The 23055-nt window shown below is 38.6% G+C and overlaps 1 protein-coding gene and 1 long non-coding RNA gene across 10 annotated transcripts in view; one reads left to right on the plus strand and one right to left on the minus strand.

The window, feature by feature from the left end:
* The window catches only part of 4930587E11Rik (RIKEN cDNA 4930587E11 gene), a 70578-nt gene extending 54547 nt beyond the window's left edge, over window positions 1-16031 (plus strand). Inside the window, exon 5 of the long non-coding RNA NR_131017.1 lies at window positions 15563-16031. This is a non-coding gene — a long non-coding RNA (RIKEN cDNA 4930587E11 gene). The remainder of the gene's footprint in view (window positions 1-15562) is intronic.
* Window positions 1-23055, minus strand: part of Cntn3 (contactin 3) — a 401311-nt gene that overhangs the window by 157343 nt on the left and 220913 nt on the right. For all 9 annotated transcript variants that reach the window (XR_001785107.2, XR_377430.4, XM_006505729.4 and 6 more), the window contains one exon: window positions 16652-16747. Coding sequence is in view for 7 of the 9 variants with exons in the window: in XM_006505729.4 (XP_006505792.1) it covers window positions 16652-16747 (96 nt within the window). In the remaining 2 variants the exon portion in view is untranslated. The remainder of the gene's footprint in view (window positions 1-16651; window positions 16748-23055) is intronic.

Below are 23055 nucleotides of genomic sequence, written 5' to 3' on the forward strand. Positions count from 1 at the left end.
TATTAGACTTATCAGATTTAAAAATTAATGTTTCTCTAGTTTGGGCTGTCAGGATAGCTATCAGTAAAATGCTTGCCATACAAACCTGAGAACCTAACTTAGTTCCTGTACATTCCCCAGGATCCATGTAAGAAAGTTGGGTGTGGTAGCATGCAAATTTCATCTCATTGCTCTGGAGTCAGAGGCAGCTGGATCCCTGGGGATCACTGGCTAGCCAGTTGAGCTTAATGGATGAGCTTCAGGTCCCCGTGAGATAATTTTGTCTTGAAAACATAAGGCAGAGAACACTTGAGTAAGACCTCTGACTACTAAATACACAATACATAGGTGTGTTTCTATCATACTCCAAAACTTCTCTACATCTTTTGTCAACACACTGTATCAAGCTCAAAAGAAACCTTGTCAAGTTTTCCTTGAGGAAAATCTGTACAAGATGATTGCTTATACCCAAGGGACATGTGCTGTGACCTTCCTTATGGGAATTCATCTCAGTCCCAGAAACTTTGGTAAGAGGAAGCCATTAGCCTGAGGCTGCTCTGTAACCAGGGTCAGATGTATACAAGCTGGAACTTAACATGGAACCATTAGCTTTAGCCAATCACAAATAACAAGTCAGCTGATTGATCATGTAACTAAAAATTTCTCATTGGATCATAGTCACATGATGGAAATTCTTCATCTAATGATAGCAAAATAAGAGCAACATATCACCGTGACCAGTCATGTGACATTTCAAATTCAGGTTCATAGTTAACCTGGAAAAGTTGGTTTTTCACAATGCCAATTCGGGTAGAGTTCTCTGTACTTCTTCCAGGTTTGAATGCCACTTATTCATGAATTCTTCCCTGCTCAAATAAGCTTTCTCAGGTATACTTTGTCTAAATATTTTCTTTAAACTGTTGCTATATTCCTCCTACATTTTGTTAAAACTTCTATTATAGTTCTTTCTAGAAATCTGTTCTTAACTCCACATTGTGAGCCTGGAAGCTCACAAAAATAATGAATAGGTCCTATTCACTGGGCAAAAGGCTTTGATTCATTCTAACTTTTTCCTCTTTAACCACAAGATTTCCAAATGACATTTCCAAATGATTGTTTCAGGATCACTTGCCTTACCTAAACAGTGAATCCCTACCTTGTTGTCAACTTCTCAAAATTAGAGTGATTTTATTGATCACTTAGATTTGAAGTTTATCAAGTATGATTTACCTTCTGGAAACTTGTTCATTAACTTATGCATTATTTTTTTGCACAGGGAACCCAAGCCAAGGCAGGGCCTTGTACAAGGAAGACAAACTTGACACCTCTGACCTATAGCCCAGCAATTCGTTCCTGCCATTATGATGCTATAATCATGGCATGCTGGTGTTAGAACACTAGTCTTCCTTCCTATCTAATTGAGCATTCTTATAGATCCTTCACAGCTTGTACTATGTATCTCCACAAGTACACCATAAATTGGAAACAGCTACAGATCTGTAGTGTCCATTAGGACATGTGGTGTGAAGCAGTGCCTTTGAGAAATAAAGAATTCTGCTTCTATATTCCACTCACAAAATGATTCCAAATACCTTAATTGCAACATTCCCTGGATATCATAATCCTCCTTAAGTATCTATGTCTCGAAACAACAGTCCATAAATTCTTTTTAATTTTAACACATAACAGAATCTTCTCCCTGGGTGGGTCAGGGTTCTTCACTTTCCATCTCTTCCTGACTTAAGAAAATGAGCCTCAGACTCCAAACTGGCTTTGGAAACCAAAGATAACTTTCATGACTACTAGGCGAGGGTTAAGAGAACTCACAGCTTCTGTTATAGCCTTGGGAAAAAAGGTATCACATGAGCATCTGTAAGAAGATGGCAGATTTAAAATTGTGCTAAGAATTAACATTTCATGTTTATGCCAGATGTCAGGTACACTGCTTTTCACTGAGCTGTCAAAAAGTAGAATACTGAAAGAAAAGGTCAAAGCATCCAGAGGGATGTCAGCAGTGCTTCAAGATTGTAATGATGGAAAAAGTTGCTGTAAGTCTGCATCTATCACCACTTCACATGTCAATTCACATCAAGTGGAAACAGAACGAGCTTTCTTAATAGCTTTGTGGAATGCAATATGCTTGGCACTAGAGTTGAAAACACACCATGGTTACTGACTGCCTGCCAGGGTGGGTCCCCTCTTCTGAAGATCGATGATTATGGATGATTGATAGGCTGCTTTCCCTAGCAGCAAACACCAGCCTGTTGTTATTACTAGAACAGATGTAAATGTGATCCACACATAATTAATTGAATTTACAAAATGCCAGAAGTATATTAACTAGTCAAAACAACCTTTTAATTTTCTCCCCCAGATTTCATAATGATGTAATGAAGAAGCTACCCACAAACATATTAAGACATCTATAGCCAAGCTCGTTCTGAACAAATTCTGGCAAATAAATCAACTTATGCTCACGCTCAGGAGAAATAAGCAGGGCCTTCTTGCCTTCCCTTCCCCTCCCTTCTTCCTTTCCTCTCTCCTTTATATTTTTCCTTAATATGTTAATTTTCTTTTTTTTCCATGAATTTATTTATTCACTTTACATTCTGATTGTAGTTTCTCCCTCACCCATCACATAGCCCCTCCTTATTCCTCCTCTCCCTTCTCCTAGAAGGAGTTCGCTCTCCCTAGTACTAACCTACACCACACAGGTGCATCAGGTCACGATAGGTTATAGGCATATTCTCTCCCACTGAGGCCAAAGAAACCAGCCAAGTTAGGGGAACAGGATCCAAAGGGTAGCAACAGAGTCAGGAACAGCCCCTGTTTGAGTTGCTCTGAGACCTGCATGCTGCAAATCTGCTACGTACTTGTGTGGTGGCCTATATCCAGTCCATGTATACTCTTCTGTTGGTAGCTCAGTCTCTGGGAGTCCCCAAAGGTCCAGGTTATTTGGTTATGTTAGTCTTCCTGTGGAGTTCCTACCCATGTCCTGGTCCTTCAATCCTTCCTTCAACTCTTCCACAAGACTATCTATCTCCCTTTAATGTTTGGCTGAAGGTCTCTTTGTCTGTTTCTGTCAGCTGCTGGGTAGAACATCTCAGAGGACAGTTATGCTAGGTTCCTTTTTGCAAGCATAACAGAATATCATTAACAGTTTCAGAAACTGGTTCTTTCCCATGGGATGGATCTCCAGTTTGTCTGTCATTGGTTAGCTATTCCCTCAGTCTCTGCTTTATATTTGTCCCTGCACTGCTTGTAGGCAGGACAAATTTTTGGCTTGAAGTTTATGCATTAATTTTCACTTTTAGTGTCTCAGAAAGAATATGGAAGTACAATATTTAGAATATTTGAAGAGGAAGTTATAAAAATTAGAAGACTCTACACAAAGTTGCACCATTCATTGTTTTTAAAGGTACAGGACTGTGTATGCAATATTTTGAAAATGAATTCTGCAGTCTGTCATCCAGCTAGGTAACCATTTCCTAAAAAATTCTAAGTATGGACTACAAAAGTTTGTGAACAAAGACTGTCTTCTTTCTGGAGAACAGCTACATCTATGTTTCTGTCTTGGGTTATATTCTTGTCCAAGTAAAAGCTCAAGAAGGTAAAGATGGTTCCCCCCCACTCCAGCATTTCTAGAACAGATTTTTAGAGAAAAAAAAAGTGTTCATATTTTTTCTATTAAACCTCTCACTATTAACAAGAACACACCGTGAAAATTGCTGCTAACTGGGACCAAGTGATCTCTTTGGATAGCACAGGATGATGAAATAGTAAAAGCACTGAAGGAAACAGAGAGCTGCAGAGAACAGACTTTGTTGGTACCTTACTGCCTATACTTAATGCATCAACCTGCTGGCCAGAGCCCTGTTGCAAAGGAAGTGCAGAACAAGGTGATAACTGTGTAAAATGACAGGGGACTGGTGCTGCAAAGGACACATGGAAACAGACATTCTAAGAGAATCTTATAAAAGTCACAAGGTGGGCCTTAAAGTGGACAATATCTGCAAGCATCACAATGGTACTAGAGACCCTGAATATGTTAGAAATAAAAGAGAGCGCATTTTGTGTCCCTTTGCCTGACAGTTTCTCTGTGTCTCTGTCTGTCTCTGTGTCTATGTTTTTCTATGTCTCTGTTTTTCTCTCCATGTGTGGGAAAACTTTTCAGTGCTGGGGGCTGAACCCTAAGCCCCTCGCATGGTATGTGATCATTCTACCACAGACCTATATTCCCTGATTTCTTTTCAAGTTTTCAGTTTAATGAAGTGAATAACGGAGATGACCAGGCTGATCTTGAGCTCCTCTGTGTATCCTGGGCTATATTTCAACTCACAGCCTTCTTGAATCAGCCTGGCAGGAAGCTGGTTACAAGTCTGGATGGTAGGAAATTTCACAACTTTCTAGACTGACAGAAAATTTCCCACAAGGCAAAACAAGCCATTTGCTCACAGTTATATTAGATACATGTCTGCTTAATTATTATTTGTAATATATATGTATGTATATATTACAATATATTGTAAAACAATACATATTTTATAAAATTACATAAATAATATCTAAATATATAGATAATATCACATATAATATATGATGAATTTATTTATTACTTGCCTTAAACATGTCATTTAATTTTTCAACTCATCATTCTCTGGATAAAATCCACAGCAAACTTCACAGTACCAGTGTTGATGCCTAATAAATCCCCAGTCTTTACAATCTCACAACTTTGTTGTGTTTATCTGACCGATTTAGCCTCACTTTGGGGACATAAAACATTTCCTAAAGAAGAGCAATGATGTAAATTATGCCAGAAGGGGAGATGCTTAATTAGTTCTGAGCAGTATGGAAAGCAAATCTGGAAAGCTCCAGAATGGTTGAGACGCTCGTGTCTGATAGTTCAGGCCTCCAGGATCCTATAATGAGCTACATTAATTAGCCTTGTTGGGAATTATTTTATGTACTTCCAAACTTAATAAAGTAATATTTTCGAGACAACAAACCATAAACTTAGATGTCTCTGAGGCTGTGTTCCTTAATAACATTTAGTGAATGGGGTTTATACCGTTTTTTAAAAAGTTGGAATTAATTAAATACCCTTGAAAGAGAGACGACTAAGCACAGTGCACAGGCTAGAGACACCTTCAAACCATGTTTTTCTTGATCCAATTATTTTGAAAAGTTTTGACCAACTGACCAATATATAGCTTCTGCATTTTCTTGTAACCTTTAAGAATGTAGTTTATTCATTTATGTCACTTGCATAAACATATGGGTGATTCTCACGAAAGTCTACTTCATGGCTAGAAGTAGATTTTCAGTGGGTTATGAGTTGTTACATAGGGACTGAACTTGGATCCTGTACAGAAAACAGCAAGTGTTCTTAATCTCTGTGACATATTTCTAGCTCTAAGATGTACTTTCTTCAAGGCAATATTCAGCTGGATGTGCCTACTCAAACCGCAGCTATTTTGAGTTCATTAAAGGGCCACTAATAGACAAAACATAACTACCATTTCCCATGTTTAATGAATGCAAATAAGGTTGGCAGTGTGTTTCAGTTGGTGGAGAGCCTGCCTAACATTCACAAACTCCAAAGTTTAATATTCCATATGGCAAAAGCCTAATATGTTGTGTACAGTGAAAATCCTAGGACTCAGAAACTGATAATAGGGGACTGAGAAATTTAAAGTTATTGATAATCAGAATATATTGTAGACAAAAATACTCTTTTTTCCTATTATATTTCTTATGAATTGGCATAGAAACAGAGTAAAAAATTCCTGATTAAATTGCACCCATGATTCACTTCATTTTTCCCTTTTTCTCTTTTGCTTATTTATTTCTTTCTTTACTTACTTACTCATTTAATGTTCATGAGTACACTGTGGCTTTCTTCAGACACACCAGAAGAGGGCAACAGATCCCATTACAGATGGTTGTGAGCCACATGTGGTTGCTGGAAATTGAACTCAGGACCTCTGGGAGAGCAGTCAGTCTGCTTAACCTCTCAGCCATCTCTCTAGCTCCTGATTTCTTATTTTTAAAACTCATTATCATTTCAAATTTTAATGAGGAAAGGGCCTTTTAAAATATAAACAGATGAAAATCAGTTTTGAAACTCCATCTCTTAAAGATTCCTCCAGTTTTTATTTTAGGTAGAGTCTATCTCTTTAGATGCAAGGAACACAGATAAAACCAGACACAATTCCAAGCTATTTCCAAGCAAGTGCCAATTTGGTGCCTTTGACGATGAGAGCTTATGTAACTGCCAAGAAATGAGCTAAGTTTCTGTGAGCATACACAGATGTAGTTCATGACTGGATACCTAGCTTCTGCTTGTCTCCTGGGTACATGGTGGTATGCTGGGGAAATCTCACCTACATTGCTCGGCATAGAAGCAGCTTGGCTCTCCAGTTCAGCTGAGGCTAATGAAGAAAATATTCTGCTGAGCTGAGAAGTACCTGGCTTTCAAAGAAATGAATATCAGTGCTCTAAGTGAAGTAATGCACTTTGCTATCTAAGTATAAAATGCCTACTAAAATTCACTCATTGAAACATTTCTACTCCTGTACATTCCTCAAATCAACTTAAAGACAAACTGTCCCTAGTGTGCCATAAAGGGTACCTGGATCAAAATTCCCCAATCACAAGTCAATACGGCAGATTTCTCAGAAAAGATACTGCAGGTATGACCTGGGCTCTGGGCCTGCAGAGAATACCTCCTTTGCGCATGTCTTCCATACAGCTTTAGGAGGCAGCTGCTGAAATTCTCAGAACATTGTGCTTAATACACAGGATAGGAACTGTGTATCCATAACCCCCCAGAGCACGTATTTGTGTAAGGACTGTCTACTTAAAAGCAGCAGTAGCTGGATCTTTGCACTGGCAATTCAGCTCTACTTCCTCAGAGGGAGACAACATCAGCAAATGTGCTCAATAACCTCAACTCCTTAGCTCCTCGTTAGGGAGCTATATCGATAAAGCTGGCACATAGGTGAAGTTCAAATGAGGCCTACTTAAAAGTCTCCCTTCTCCTTTTCCCTGATTCCCCTTCTTGAAACAATCTGTCCAGGTGAAGGGATGCAAACTAAAGAAGGGAGGCCAAGGTCAGAGACACTGGCTTTGAATGGCTCTGAGCCAGATGTACAATTCAATTTAAGCTAATGCATTTTCAGGTCTCCTTATTCACCCAGGTTCCCTAGACTTGATTAGAACAGGAAGTTTAAGCCAACCAAAAGATTCAGTGCGTAGAAATACCAGGCACCAAGTCTACTAGCTAGAATTTGATTTGACAATCTGAGTTCAATTATCAAAGGAAGTCAAATCTCTAAGGACACACAAAATAGAAATAAATCAACTCCAAAATGTTGTCCATCTCTTGACTTGTGCTATGGCATGAATCTCTCTCTCTCTCTCTCTCTCTCTCTCTCTCTCTCTCTCTCTCTCTCCCTCCCTCCCTTTCTCCCTTCTTCCCTTTGTTCCTCCCTCCTCCCCCCTCTTTATTTTTCTTTTTCTGTCTCTTACAAACACTCACACACACAAGCACATACACACACACACACACACACACACACACACAAACACACACAGAGAGAGAGAGAGAGAGAGAGAGAGAGAGAGAATAAGGGAGAGAGAGAGAGAAAGAGAGAGAAACTAATTAAGATAAACAAAACTCAGTGTATATAATTACAAAGTAACCATTGTTTTATCTCTTCTCTTTGCTAGTATAAGAATCTAATTGTTAGCTCTGACATGGTGATAGTATAGTGTTTCTCCTCAATTCTAGGGTACAATGTAAAGATACAAAGCTTTATCACCCTTGAGACATACTAACTTAACAACCTATTTTTTTCTATATTTTTTAAAGGGAGTAATCAGCACTCAGAGATCCAAGCCTTAAAATAAATTCTTATTGAAATGCTATTTTTCTAGCAATGAATTCAAACTCCCAATTTTCCCGGTGTAATTTTGTATGGTCTTTAGGCTTAGTCTGACTTGTTTCGGTGGGTGAAAAAAGGAGAATAAGAAGAATTCAGCTCATAATGTTGTTCCACCTATAAGGTTGCAGATCCCTTTAGCTCCTTGGGTACTTTCTCTAGCTCCTCCATTGGGGGCCCTGTGATCCATCCAATAGCTGACTGTGAGCATCCACTTCTGTGTTTGCTAGGTCCCGGCATAGTCTCACAAGAGACAGCTCTATCTGGGTCCTTTCAGCAAAATCTTGCTAGCATATGCAATGATGTCAGCGTTTGGAAGCTGATTATGGGATGGATCCCTGGATATGGCAGTCTCTAGATGGTCCATCCTTTCGTCACAGCTCCAAACTTTGTCTCTGTAACTCCTTCCATGGGTGTTTTGTTCCCAATTCTAAGAAGGGGCAAAGTGTCTACTCTTTGGTCTTCGTTCTTCTTGAGTTTCCTGTGTTTTGCAAATTGTAACTAATATCTTGGGCATTCTAAGTTTCTGGGCTAATATCCACTTATCAGTGAGTACATATCAGCTGTCTCTTGTGAGACTATGTCAGGGCCTAGCAAACACATAAGTGGATGCTAACAGTCAGCTATTGGATGGATCACAGGGCCCCCAATGGAGGAGCTAGAGAAAGTACCCAAGGAGCTAAAGGGATCTGCAACCCTATAGGTGGAACAACATTATGATCTAACCAGTACCCCGGAGCTCTTGACTCTAGCTGCATATGTATCAAAAGATGGCCTGGAAAGAGAGGCCCATTGGTCATGCAAACTTTATATGCCTCAGTACAGGGGAACGCCAGGGCCAAGAAGTGGGAGTGGGTGGGTAGGGGAGTGGGGGGAGGTTATGGGGGTCTTTTGCGATAGCATTGGAAATGTAAATGAGGAAAATACCTAATAAAAATATTAAAAAAAGAAGAATTCAGCTGTCAAAAGAGAAGGAGGCAGGGAGGGGTGGAGGGAGGGGCAGAGGGAGGGAGAGAGAGAGAGAGAGAGAGAGAGAGAGAGAGAGAGAGAGAGAGAGAGAATATCAGTCTCATCCTCCAGCAGACATCTAGGGGACCTGAGATTGAAATATGATAGAAAATCTGGACTCTTGCTGTATTGAGATGTATGCGGAATAGTCAGGTCAGTGACAACTCTAAAATTTAAGGAGATTCTCATATAGACAGAGATTGACACTGTATGTACCAATGAATAAGTCTATAGTATTGCCAGATTGCCTCTCATGACCCTTTTATGATTGTGATGTCTTCATGACACCAGTGAATGAATGATGTGAGGGGTTGTCAAAATGTGTAGCTAATGTTGCTAGATTTTTTTGTATTAAATTTCCTATTCTCCTTATATTTTTTGGTATAAAAAACATACATTCAAATACTGCCCACCAAAATAAAGTGTGTGTATGCAATGTGTAGGTGTAAGGTTATTGCAGAATATCCTAGTTATGGTAGTAGCTACTGTGGAGGAGGGCTGGAGAGTCATCAGGTTTGGCACACCTCAGTCTTTACATTTTTATCATGTCATCTGTCTTAGAGGGTTGCATGTCTCACTATTGAGCATCAGCATTCCATGGAGTCTTATGTACAGGATATAAAGGAACTATCCTATGGTCCCAAGGTCAAAATTGTATGCTTTCAAGACAAATATCACCGTCCCTTGGGAAAAACATCTGATCTGCCCAGCTTGCAATACTTGTACTGCTTCACTTAAAGCCTGGTAGAAAGTACCAGTTGTGGGCTCTGCTTAAGGAGAAAAGAGAGCCCATAGGTGAAGCCTGGCTCAGCACTGATGTTAGCACAGGATGCACATCTCAAAGTATCCTCATTCTTGTATCTCTAAACATAGTTCATAGTTCTTCATGGGATGTGATGGTGCTTGTATGCAATCTTAGGGTTTGGTACACTAAGAGAAAAAGGATACATTGTGGGGAACATAGTAAGATTCAGGCTTAAAATAAATGAACAAACAAACACAGAAAAAGCAAGAACTCAAAGAAGAGAGGAAAAGTGCCAGTATAGAATAATGTCATTTAAAGATGGGCACAAATTTTTCAAGCAAGAACATTTAATGGAGGAGTAGTAGAGGACAATATAAGTAATCGTCTTGAAGAATTGGGGTCTGCAGCCCTATAGGATAAACAACAATATGAACTAACCAGTACCCCCAGAGCTCCTGTCTCTAGCTGCATATGTAGCAGAGGATGGCCTAGTTGGCCATCAGTGGGAGGAGAGGCCCTTGGTCTTGCGAAGATTCTAGGCCCCAGTATAGGGGAATGCCAAGGCCAGGAAGTGGGAGTGGGTGGGTTGGGGAGCAGGAGAAGGGGGAAGGGTATAGGGGCCTTTTCAGAGAGGGAACTAGGAAAGGGGATAACATTTGAAATGTAAATGAAGAAAACATCTAATAAAAAAATCATTACCAAATGGTGACCAAAAAGAAAAAAAAAATTCACATGAAACATTTAATTTCATGCTTTTGCCATGTGATAAACATATTGGGATTGTGCTTTATTTGTATATTTGTAAATGAGATGGACATTATTTTTTATATGTGGTTCCCTCTTAAATAATCACAATGATTGCCTAAAGATAGATTGTGACAAACATGTTTATAATAAGACAAAGAATACAGAAGTTAGGTAACCTGTTCCAATTTCCAGAGTTAGGACATACTACACATTTGAGATTTAGCTCAATTTATTAGTCTAACTCTAGCCTAGAGTTATAGATAAACAGATGAAAGGATGGAAGGAAAGACATGTGAAAGGCTGGCCTACTCAATGGATATTTTAAACTCTTAGCTTTACAGTTAAGCAATTTATAGACACACAGGATTTCAAATCCAGCTACACAATTAATGTGCAACAATGGGCCTAATAACCATTTGTAGCCATCCATATGTTTCCACCTTGGGCTTATATGTCAACTGATTCAGAATATACATATATGAATGCCATTATGAATCAGTTGGGATTTTTGACAGTCAGTATATTAACAATCATAGAGTATTAACAGAAATTAAGAAAAATGTGTATATAAACCTGATGTTAACTATTTACTCTTTAATACATCTTTGCCTTGATACATTTATCTACCACTTAGCAAGAAGCAATATCTTAAAGACTATATTCTGTAGCTTAAATGACAGATCTGTAATAACCCAACATTTCAGTTTTGATGAGACCAGTTACAGTGTGATGCAGTTACTGGGCATTCTGCCTTAGTTTTTTCTTTGATGGAAATATAAAATACAAGGTTTGAATTAAATCCAGTTAGCATCCTGCTTAAGGGGAAATTGTGATGATTTTCAAAAAGGTTTTTGACTCTAACAATTGAAAAGAGCTACAATTTCAGGTTGCAAGGTTATAAACATTGAATTGAAGTTTTGGAAAACTGAGTTCCTAAAACAAGGAACTGAGTTCCTATGTTTTCAAATAAAAGTATTTTGGGAAAAGGTTTAGCATCATGCATCTCTCCGCACTAGGCAGTGGGTCTTTCTGCCTCGCTAATGTCTCCACTAACTTGACAATTGATACGGAGATGAAAATTTCTATTTGGTGCAGTCAAAACTACCTGAGATGACTTTTACATTTTGGCCCATTCATCTTGGGAGAAAAAGTGAAAAAGATGTAGCTCCACAGGGTGTAAATTCCACACCATCTGGCTGAGGAGCTTCAGTTCTCGCCTTGGTCACACCAACACTTTACAAAGCAATTTTTAGCACGAAGTTGCTTCAACCTCTACTACCTGCTGCTTGACACTCACACCCTCCCTTTCACATCCCAAAGGCTATGTTGTTGGAAGTGGATGACACCATACAGAACTGAATGTTCAAATGCCTGCATGTAGCACAGACACGGCAAGGTGCAGCAGAGACTAGTTTTTTGAGAAAACACTAGGACAGACTTTGAGTCTTTTATCCATGCACAATAGGTGTTGTCAGTAATCATTGGGAAAAATCAACTCTTTATTAAAACATGTGTATGGAATAATTTAATTATCCTGTGCAATTATGTTTAATTAGTATGTCATTATGAGATGCCTAGACACTAGTCCTGTGGCCTTATTTATAGCAGGGTGATTTTTCTCATGAATTTGCGTTTCTAATGATTTTATGATAGCCGGCATCTGCATTGAAACTGCACTCATCTCTGTATTTCACATTATTGGAAACTAGATTAATAATTACTCCCAAGAAATCTATGTTGAATATCTTATTTCTGGCTTATCATTTGTTGGTCTTGTAACTTAGGACATCATTTCCCCTTTCTTCAGTAAGATCCTGAATTGTCCTGTAAAAAGACAATGGAGTAAAAATAATAGAACACATGACAGAATAAAGGAAAGATTAAAAAATATCTCATATGATAACAGTTCCTCTAATCAACAGATGTATGGAGATCTGTGATAAATTTGCAATTCTCTCCAACTATGGCAGAAAATTAGTTTAATGGTGTTAGATAAATGGATGACTATTCTCTATCAAAGCGACTCAGGTTGAGGTATGGAAATGTCACTAATTTCTTAAACTATGTTAGTTCATCTCCCCAACTCTATTTTGATATAACACTATTGATATATTCAAATAAACAAAAAAGTTAGGAATTTATTTCATGGAAATGAGAAAAAATTCTGGTAGTATTAGGATATTCTTTTTAAAAATCATTTTATTTGTTTACATTTCAAATGATACCCCCCCTCCAGGTTACCCCTCCACTGGGGCATCAAGCCTCCCTCCTCTCCCACTGAGATAAGGCCATCCTCTGCTAAATATGTATCTGGAGTCATGGCTCCCTCCATGTGTATTCTTTGGTTGGTGGTTTAATCCCAGGGAGTTCTGTGTGGTCCAGTTAGTTGGTATTGTTCTTGTTATCAAGTTGCAATCCCTTCCAACTCCTTCAGTTTTTCTCCTAGTTCTTCCATTGGTGTCCTCAGACTCAGTCTAATGGTTGGCTGTATCTGCATCTGTATTTGTCAGGTTCTGGTAGAACCTTTCAGGGTTCATTCTAGAATAGAAAACAGTCTACCCCTGACCTGCATCTCCAACCCAAACAACAAGTTTGTTTCAATTGAATTTGTATGTAGCTAACAATATAAAGAGAAATAGAACCAAGGAAAGAACTATGATAAAAAGCAAACCTGAAGAGTAATTCTTAACTCTCACTAAATAGCAGCTCTATTACTGATCATAATGCTGATTTTAGAAAGTTCTAAGCCAAAAGCAATTGTAAACAAACACACAACAAAATCCTTTAGCATTAGGTCTGATGCTATAACTCCAAAATTACAAAACGAACAATGTCTGTAAAGTAATAAACTTTCTGCCATCTCACGGGTTCTCTGTAAAAGATTAGAGACAGCACTGTGAGTGTTCTTTTGGGTACATCCTATCTATCTATGATCAAAGGATGCATTATGCATACAGTCCAGTGTTTCTTCATGCCTTTTAATTTCTACCTCATTGTGATACACTGAAAAGAATATGTTTGTGGAGATTTGAGAAATTCATAAATTTTGTAGAGTAAAACACTAAGCTAATGATCTGTATCCACACCCTTTGGTATCAAGGAATTTAATTCTTCATTTTTATTGATTATTAGACATAAACCAAACTTATGTTAGATACCATGTTTGCTTTCAGATCACACCTGGGGGATTAGAAGTCATGTATTAAAATCACAGTCCCTTTTATTTCTTGGACTTTGTGATCATCATTAAAAGGCCAGCTATTTCACTACAGCCTTAGGACTTAGACACAACTTTTATGGGACAATAAAAATATACAAATCGGTTAGAGACCTGGAAGACCACAAAACAATGAAATAAATCAGGGTGAGTAGTACCTTAAAGACATTGCTTCAGGCTCAAATGTGAGGTAGATGGTAGGGTGATCTCTCAGTGGACACATAATATTTTGCCTGGATAAGCTAAATTCATTGTAGTGTGGGCCAAGCAAAGGCGCTAGGCAAGGAAGAAGCCTGAAGGGCAGAATGAGATAAACAGGTAAAGCACAGAATTTGCCTAATGCAACAGTTCAGACCCTGCTGCTGAATGGCCCATGGACTAGCAGGGGCATCTTATCAGAAAAGCTTCTTTAAACACAGCATTCAGACTCACTGAACCAGAATCTGCATTATTTCAAGATTCAGATTAATTAATTTGCAATTAAAGTGTCAGTCTTAGATGTAAAGTGCTAGAGAGCCTGTCTGAACACAGCCTTTGAGTCAGCTCAGGGAGGTTGACTGTTTATGCAACATTCCTTAGTGCTGATCTCTATGTGATTTTGCAAAGAATGGACTTTCAAATGAAAACAAAACTATGAACTCTTTTGTCTCCTATTTTAAAAAGTTAAAGGGGAAGATCAGAAGGGGAGAGTTAAAGGGGTTGATGTAGGGATGCAAAGTAGAGAAGAGAGCATGGGAAAGGATAACTAACATGTAGTAAGTTTTGCAACCCAAATGAAGCTTACCGCTGAAGATGCATCATTGTGTGACTGCGCATGCCCATGTGTATGTTTGTGGTATGTCTGTTTGTGTGTGTAATTTAAATGGAATGACATATAATGGGAGAGAGAACAGCCCAACTTGATATCAATGCTACCAAATTAAAAACCCCAGTACCAGTAGTCAGTTATACCTTTTTGAGTTGTTTCCCAAAGAGGATCCACATAACTCCCACAAATGTCAGGCTACTACTAATATTATTGGTTACCCTCTACAACCTGCTGATAAGACCATAGTGCTGAACACCTTGCATACTTATGACACTGAATATTATATATATCTGTTACTCATCTGGAAGTTTCACCTGTATTGGCCAGCACTGAGTGCTGGAAGGTTCTATACAAGCACCAGAGGAGAAAAATAATCAAGAAACTCACCCATCTGTGAACTCTGTGAACTATAACTATCTGTCTGCAAGCTATGCCCACGAATACAACCAGTGAGACCAATGTTAAGGGAGTAACTAACTACATTTTTAAATTGGAGTTAGAGCCTATTCTGTGAGATTGAACCTGTATTTTATATTGTTAATGATGGCAAGAACATAAAACTCAAATAGGTCATTGACTCAGGGGAAAACCTATTACTATCATTCTAGTAAATAAACATAATGATAAAATAACTTCTAATTATACTTTGCTATAACCGTAGATTAGTGTATTGCCCTAGATTTGAAATATCAGAAGTCCTTGGATTGGGATGGTTTCACAGACCACTCTGTGTCTTTTCCTTTGGAAAATAGCTACAGGGGCTGCAGTTTTACTTCTTTATAGCCTGAAAGCTTAAATGGTCCAAGTCTTTTCTGATTTAATCTTTGAAGCTCCTACACTGAAGTCAAATATAAGCTGGGTGGGAAGGCTTTCTGATAAGGTCATGAAGCCACATGGATCATTTCTGGCTAAGATTTCATTGTCACCATCACTAGGAATCAGCTCCTAGACTTCTTAGAGGAGACTCATCCTTATCTTCTACATACCTAAGGAAACTCGTTTGCAGGTAATGCCTAGAATACTGCTTAATATCTAATGTAAACTCAATAATGTACATTAGAACTATTATTATTTTCATGATAATTACTTGTTTTTCATGTTTACTTCATTAGGCACTTTTAGAGGGATTATGAGAGTTGAATCAAGTATGATAGGATCTTCATTCACCAAAACCAATGCTTGTAAGTATTTTAACCACAGAGAAAGAACCAAGGAGAAATGAAGTAATATGAAGTGAGCAAAGATATTCAAAAGGAGTCAAGAAAGAGAAGAATTCTATGTCCTGCAGGATCATGGAGATTTCAGAGAAAACCTCATTGGTTCCAGCAAGGGCCATTAGCACTCTGAAATGCTTCCTTTGCTTGTACTACTAAGACCTTCAGCTGCTTTGAGACCTGGCCCACAGACTTGACAGAACTGATGTCCCTCAGTCATCACTATGCAGATGAAACAGGTTTGAGTCCAGTTGATGCAGAAAGAGTTCCTTCTAGAAAATTTCTTAGTTCCTCTACCTGCCTGGTGCTTAGGGCATTTGATAAATACTATACCATGGGAAATAAACTGGTAGATACTTTTTTTAAAGGCATTTTAAATTTTTGAAATCTAGAAAAAGTTTCAATTTTGGGATATGTTCATGTATTCAATAGGTCCTTCACTCCCTAATATAAGCTTCCCACTGTGTACAACATAAATGCTGTCTTCAGCTTATACACCAGTAAAATATAAACCAATATGTCAGGAAGGTGAATATGAATTATGTCTCAGCGCTAAGGCGATCTGCATCACTGGGAAGCACATCCCTTTCCCGTAAACCTGACCAACTCTCGCCATCTCCATGTATGCTAAAGCCTGATAAAGGCCCAGTTTCTGTTTCTTTGACTCACTTTATTGATCCTCCAGATATCTTAAGAGTTAATGTGTCTTACTTGAAGAGATTTCTTTTCCTCTTCACCTACAATCTCACCAGACATTCAGTTATTTCATCCATGTGTGTTACTACCAAAGACGGGACTCTACGACACCTCCCGTGGCTCAACTAAATCAAGATGCTCTGTGGTAGAATCCCAGTGCTTAGCCAGCAGTTGTTGTCTCTTGTGTTCCAGTTCTCCGCACAAACCTCAGAAATAGCCGTGGGTTATGGAGGGCAGGTCTTGCACTGGAATCTCATACACATGATAAGCAGCAGAGGCTGTAGTACTCACCTCCTGAGTGAGGTGGGGGTCCACAGAGAAGCACCACTCCCTGGCCTTCACGGACCGACACAGTGCTTCTCATCCTGGTCTTAAAATTTTCAAGATCTAATTAGAAAAAGAAAAAAGAAAGAAAAAGAAGGACATTTCAGAAAGAAAGCAACATGTTCTCTTTATTTGGAGGCCAACATTCAAATCTCTTCCAAGGAACCTCATGGGAATGTTTGCCTTCAGGAAGAAGGCAGGATTTCATTCATTTAAGCCTTCAAGGAAATCAGCTGTATAAATACGAATAAATATATACACACGAGTCCCATGTTGCTGTAACAGGGATGCAATTTTATGAGGCATCTAAAATGGCAAAGCATATGTGAGAATAAAATAGCCACAGAATAGGATTCAGTTAAAAAAAAGAAAAACCTGAAATCAACATAAATAAATGTAATGTTCACCTCCACCCAAGTAACTCAACACATCCTAAAAAAAAGTCAATCCCACTAACTGACCACCCACTCCCAGACTACCTTAAATACCTGATAATAAGTAGCCAGTGCAAACTTCATTCTCTACCTGATATTATTTTTTATTTAAAGAACTATTTGAAAATATAGAACTTGTAGGTACCAGTCTGAGTCATGTTGTGAAGGGCTGCATGGAAGATGCACATCACTGGAAATAAAGTAAGTAAAACTCACAGGACAATAATAAATTCAATGAATGTACTTAATTTTATTTATAGCTGCAAAACTATGCTAGTTATTTTAATCATAGAAAGGATGATTTACAAACATTCGATCATTTAAAAATCTCAATTAAGGGCAAATGCTATTTTTATTATTAGCAGTGATTTTTAGGAAAAGCATAATTTCTTCCAATAACACTCAAGATAATATATATATAGATTTAGACTTCCTAGCTTGACTGACCACAGAGGGAAAAAAATCTATCAACTTCTTCTTTTTTTTTTTTTTTTTAAATAGCTGAAGTCTAAATACACTCATTGGCCCACTAAAAATACAAAGAGCAAGTCTATGCACAAAATAGAATAAAGATCTGGTACTTTATATTGAACCTAAAATATTTTGGAATTAAGGTTACCATCTACGTATGAGATAGTGTACTAAACATACACACACATAGTCATATATACATACACACACACTCTCTCGGTGTTATACACACACACACACACACACACACACATACATTTTGTTCTAGCTCTTAAACATTGTTACAACATCTCTGTGTTGCAATATAACATGTAATAGAGCATATATTCTAAATAAAAATTACAAGCTTCCCTTTGGAACACATAAAGAGACAAGAACTTATTTTCAAATTGATGAAAACCTGAATCTACAGACACTTAGAAATATCCAAAGCACCATAAATCAGTACAGCACGCAACTGGATTTTTATATTGAACATTTTTATTTGTTATTGAGAAGTAGTATTTATCTTAGAGTGGAGGATTTTACCAAAGTGAACAGTGCACCCAGAGAGGGCGGGACTGTGTGGACCCACTTGGATTAGGAGCTACATTACAGAAATGTCTGACATCACATGTATGTCTACTACAAATGCAGTATGTAGTATACACTACTACACCATGGCATTATAACTTAAAGCTGTAGCAAATACAAAAGATTCTCAAAACATTAAACCTCCTGTAGGGTAACTGAGTAGTAACTGGAATGCCGAACCATTTAAACACTAAACTGTTAAATAAAAATTAAATCTACTTATAGAAAAGTAATTTCTAAAAATGTTTCTTTAGGGAGCTAAGTAGTTATCGTTATTGTTCCTTTACCATGAGGTCCTTGTTTCCTTTATAATTTTCTACTTAATTTTACACCTTGGATATTTTTAACATTTCAATTTTATTTATTTGTAGTATGACTATGGAGCTGTAGTCATTTCTAGGTAGACATGTGGGAGACAGGGAACTACTTTTCTGTTTGCTTTTCTCTATCCACGTTGGGACTGAACTCAGACCAAATATGTTTTCACCTAATGCAGATGCTCAGGCTTGCAAGGCAAGTGAGTTCATCAATGGCACCTTTAAAGCAGCTCTACTGAGGAGTTCTTTAGTCACTGATTTTAGCCATCAATCAAGCATACAAGTATGAATAAACAAGAAAACATGAAGGAAAGAAAAAAAGCACGTTTACTTTGTGGGTAAAAATATCTTTTGCTAATATTCAAATACTGCTTGGTCCAGATTGGCCTGGAATATATCAATCCACTCTACTGTTAGGAAGGGTAAGGGAGCATCACTTTGATTGCTGATAGGGCTAGTTCATGGGGCATTCACTAGCACCCCTAGCAAAGAAACATAAATGCAACAACTCCAATGTACCAGAGCATCACTGAGAGCAAACATTTGTGACTGTAGTAGATTGTTTCCCTAAGTTAGCATCTCTTTAGCATGTCTCAATTTCCCCACCTATCATTACTACCAGGGATTCATATTTCAATGTGTAGGTATTTCACAATCATTTGAACATACCAAATTAAGATGCCTAATAATTTCACTATCTGAACCTTAGATATATCAAATATAACTTTGTGGTTTCCTATGAACATGTATAATATTCAATCCAAGTTAAATATCTCAAGATTATTCTAGAGTCTAAAGACTATAGGAAATATAAAGCATGGGACAGGAGGGCATGGGAAAGAGTTCAGAAGTTAAGAGGACATTAGGTTCAGCACCCAGCACCCACACAGCAAAATATATTCCCCCTTAACTCCAGTTCCAGGGGACTGAACCCTATTCTCAGGTCTGCCAGCACTGTATTTACATGATGCCCATAGATATACATAGGGAAAGCACCCATACTCATAAACAATGAAATAACTATTATTTAAATGTGTCAAGAATCCACTGTGCACCATGGATATTTATGTATGGACAGTTAAATAAATGTGTGTCAGATGCATCAGAGAACAGAGCACAGCTGGGTGCATTCAGGGGGGTAAATGCTGACAGGTGTATAGTAATAACTCAAACTGGTTTTAATTTGCATCACCTTAAAGGCTAATGATTAGATTATCTTCATGTGCTTATATCCCATCCATAGATTATCTTTAGTGAAGTATCAGCTGATATCTAATTCCTGATTGCATATGGATCTTTACTCTTCCAGGCCGGGAGGTCTATATTTAGTCTAGACATGTTTTCTTTCTTAAAGACATGGTTTGTACATATTTCTTAAGATTGATCAAAATCGTGAATTCATGGAAACATGAGTTTCATGAATTAGTGAAAAGAAAAGAAAGAATACAATAGAAAAGAAAAGAAAGAGACAAAGAAAGAAAGAAAGAAAGAAAGAAAGAAAGAAAGAAAGAAAGAAAGAAAGAAAGAGTAGGGAGGAGGAAGGGGAAGGAAGGAAGGAAGGAAGGAAGGAAGGAAGGAAGGAAGGAAGGAAGGAAGGAAGGAAATTCAGACATGACTGGTCTTAGGTGTGTTAGAGGAGATTTATTGCAGATATGATGAAGAACATATACAGTGGCACCAAGAAGGCTCCAGATGGAACATGGCTGGCCAACTGAGCTGGGTCATGTGAAGAGAAGGGGGTACTGAGAAGGGAAAGGAAGAAAGAGGAAAACCAAGAGTGGTAGTCAAGAGGCCAGAAGGCCCACAGACCAAAAGGGGCAGTAGTCAAAACGGCTGAGGTTATCATAGTGAAAGGCAGCCTAGCCCATCCCTGGGCTGAAGAAATTCACTATAGGCAGTGGGGTGTGGCAGCCAAGCAGACCCTATAACAAGGTTTGAAAGATGCTGGAAGAACTTGCTACCAGTGTCAGTTTTAATATGATGTTTTTCAAAAATTACATGATTTTTATTTTTTATTTGATATCTTCTTTATTTACATTTTAAATGTTATCCCCATTCCTGGTTTGCCCTCTGAAAACCCCTTCCCCCTCCCTCCTTTCCCTGTTCACCAACCCATGTCTAGGGTTGCGAGCATGGTAGAATAAAGAGGGTGGGAGAGAACCCATGTCCAGCCAGAGTTCCAGTGCTCTGGGCAGGCAAACATGGGCAACTGCCATGTGCTCTACACATGGCACCAGGTGGGTGTCTGCCTGTGTGAAGCCACAGACCCCAGTCCCCAAGGGGTGGGTAAGAAGCACTCCAAGGTCTCTGGGCCTCATGGAGGCCAGAGATAAGAGGTTCTAGCTCTTGGGCATCACAGGACATCCCTGGACAACATGGAAGAGCTGAGAACAAATTGGGGGGCCCCGGGGGCATCTCGTTCAGCCCTGGGGATGAAGAGAGAAGAGGGCAGGGGGAAAGGGGACATTGGGTGGTTCCTATGTAGGCAAGAGTCCTTGGTCCAGTCCATGGATGGAGTGAAGGAAGGCCTTCCAATGGGCGCGGGTTTAGATGCAGCTCTTTAGACGAAAGCCTATTTCATCGTTTATACACTGAGGGCCATGATGAGCAGAGATGGTTTTATGTTTTAGAGCTTTATTGTAAAAAGGCAGAGAGGAAGGGAGAAGGTATAAAGGTAAGAACTTCAAGTCTCTGAAGAAAGAAATTGAAGAAGATCTCAGAAGATGGAAAGATTTCCCATGTTCATGGATTAGAAGGATTAATATAGTAAAAATGGCTATCTTGCTGAAAGCAACCTACAGACTCAATGCAATCCCATCGAAATTCCAACTCAATTCTTCACCGAGTTAGAAAGGGCAATTTTAAAATTCATTTGGAATAACAAACAAAAACCTAGGATAGCAAAAACTATTCTCAACAATAAAAGAACCTCTGGTGGAATCACCATGCCTGACCCTAAGATGTACTACAGAGAAATTGTGATAAAAACTTCATGGTATTGGTACAGTGACAGAAGGTAGATCAATGGAATAGAATTGAAGACCCAGAAATGAACCCACAAATCTATGGTTACTTGACCTTTGACAAAGGAGCTAAAACCATTCAAGGGAAAAAAGACAGCATTTTCAACAAATGGTGCTGGCTCAACTGGCAGTTATCATGTAGAAGAATTCGAATTGATCCATTGTTATCTCCTTGTACAAAGCTCAAGTCTAAGTGGATCAAAGAACTCCACAAAAAAACAGAGACAGTGAAACTTATAGAGGAAAAAGTGGGGAAAAGCCATGAAGATATGGGCACAGGGGAAAAAATCCTGAACAGAAGAGCAATGGCTTGTGCTGTAAGATCAAGAATAGACAAATGGGACCTCATAAAATTGCTAAGCTTCTGTAAGGCAAAAGACACTGTCAATAAGACAAAAAGGCCACCAACAGATTGGGAAAGGATCTTTACCAATCCTAAATCAGATAGCGGACTAATATCCAATTTATACAAAGAACTCAAAAAGATGGACTCCAGAAAATCAAATAACCCCATTAAAAATGGGATACAGAGTTAAATAAAGAATTCTCAACTGAGGAATACCAAAAGGCTGAGAAGCACCTAAAGAAAGGTTCAACATCCTTAGTCATCAGGGAAATGCAAATCAAAACAACTCTGAGATTCCACCTTATAGCAGTCAGAATGACTCAGATCAAAAACTCAGGTGACAGCAGATGCTGGTGAGTGGTGAAAGAGGAACACCCCTCCATTGCTGATGGGATTGCAAGCTTGTACAACCACTCTGGAAATCAGTCTGGTGGTTCCTCATAGTACCGGAGGATCCAGCAATTCCTCTCCTGGAAAAATGTTCCAACTTGTGATAGGGAAACATGTTCCACTATGTTCATAGCAGTCTTATTTATAATAGCCAGATGCTGGAAAGAACCCAGATGTCCCTCAACAGAGGAATGGATACAGAAAATGTGGTACATTTACACAATGGAGTACTACTCAGCTATTAAAAACAGTAAATTTATGAAATTCTTAGGCAAATGTATGGATCTGGAGGCCATCATCCTGAGTGAGGTAACCCACTCAGAAAAGAACTCACATGATATCCACTCACTGATGAATGGATAATAGCCCAGAAACTTAGAATAATCAAGATACAATTTGCAAAACACATGAAACTCAAGAAGAAGGAAGACTGAAGTGTGTATATTTCATTCCTCCTTAGAATGGGGAACAAAATACCCATGAGGGTGTTACAGAGACAAAATTTGGAGCTGAGACAGAAGGAAGGACTATCCAGAGACTGCCCCACCCGGGGATCCATCCCATAAACAGCCACCAAACCCAGACACTATTGCATATGCCAGCAAAATTTTGCTGACAGGAACCTGATATATCTGTCTCTTGTGAGGCTATGCCAGTGCCTGGCAAATACAGAAGTGGATGCTCACAGTTATCTAATTGGATGGAACACAGGGCCCCCAATGGAGGAGATAGAGAAAGAACCCAAGGAGCTAAAGGGGTCTGTAACCCTATAGGAGGATCAACAATATGAACTAACCAGTACCCCCAGAATTTGTGT

The sequence above is a fragment of the Mus musculus genome, chromosome 6 (genome assembly GCF_000001635.26).
Source record: "Mus musculus strain C57BL/6J chromosome 6, GRCm38.p6 C57BL/6J".
NCBI classification, from domain to species: Eukaryota; Metazoa; Chordata; class Mammalia; order Rodentia; family Muridae; genus Mus; species Mus musculus.